Source organism: Sinocyclocheilus grahami, unplaced genomic scaffold (genome assembly GCF_001515645.1).
Source record: "Sinocyclocheilus grahami isolate Dianchi unplaced genomic scaffold, SAMN03320097.WGS_v1.1 scaffold857.1, whole genome shotgun sequence".
Lineage (NCBI taxonomy): Eukaryota > Metazoa > Chordata > Actinopteri > Cypriniformes > Cyprinidae > Sinocyclocheilus > Sinocyclocheilus grahami.
Window position 1 is genome coordinate 675406 of NW_015506036.1, and position 715 is coordinate 676120.

The 715-nt window shown below is 38.7% G+C and overlaps 1 protein-coding gene across 1 annotated transcript in view; it reads left to right on the forward strand.

Annotated features, from left to right (window-relative positions):
* LOC107563081 (tensin-3-like) overlaps positions 1-715 on the forward strand; it is a 34881-nt gene that overhangs the window by 15151 nt on the left and 19015 nt on the right. The window contains exons 6-8 of the mRNA XM_016247864.1: positions 1-70; positions 315-375; positions 631-706. Of these exons, the coding sequence (XP_016103350.1) occupies positions 1-70; positions 315-375; positions 631-706 (207 nt within the window). The remainder of the gene's footprint in view (positions 71-314; positions 376-630; positions 707-715) is intronic.

Sequence of the window (715 nt, forward strand, 5' to 3'; positions counted from 1 at the left end):
ATGAACACGTCTCCTCTCTTCCTCCACTGCATCATCATTCATGGCGTCCCTCACTTTGACCCTGCAGGAGGTCAGTGCTCTTCTGGACTGCATGTGGAAGCATATGCATCATGTGTTCGAGTTAGTTCACAACAGAAGAACGTGCTGGAAAGACGTATTGAACCTGAGGCTTAATCTAATGTGACTGCTGCTAGATCTTTCTTCAATAAAAGCTTTAAATCAGCTCAACACTTAAAATCCAGTGCTACAACAGCCAGAATTGGAGCCGTTTTAAGAATAACCCGTTCTTTCTCTTGCATCGTGATGTTTTGCAGTGTGTCAGCCGTATCTGAAGGTGTATCAGGGGACACAGGTGGTCTATGTCTCAGGAGTCTAGTGAGTTCATTTTATTTATTTTTATCTTTTATTTATGCCTCTATATATTTTGTTAGTGTATTTAGTTTTAGTTGTTTTAGTACTTAAATGTAAATTGTGACAAATGTTGCCTTGGCCACTAGCTGAAATAATATATATATATTTTTTAATAGTTTAATGTTTACTTTGTTTCAAGTAATGAACGTTGTTCATGTTTTAGATTTAGTTAATGATAATAACCCTGGTTTGACTGAGATTTCTGAACATATCTTGCAGTCACGTTGGAGCCGCTCACAGAGACAGGATCTGCATCGCTCTCGAACCTGCACAGCTACTGAAGGGAGATATTCTGGTACAAACA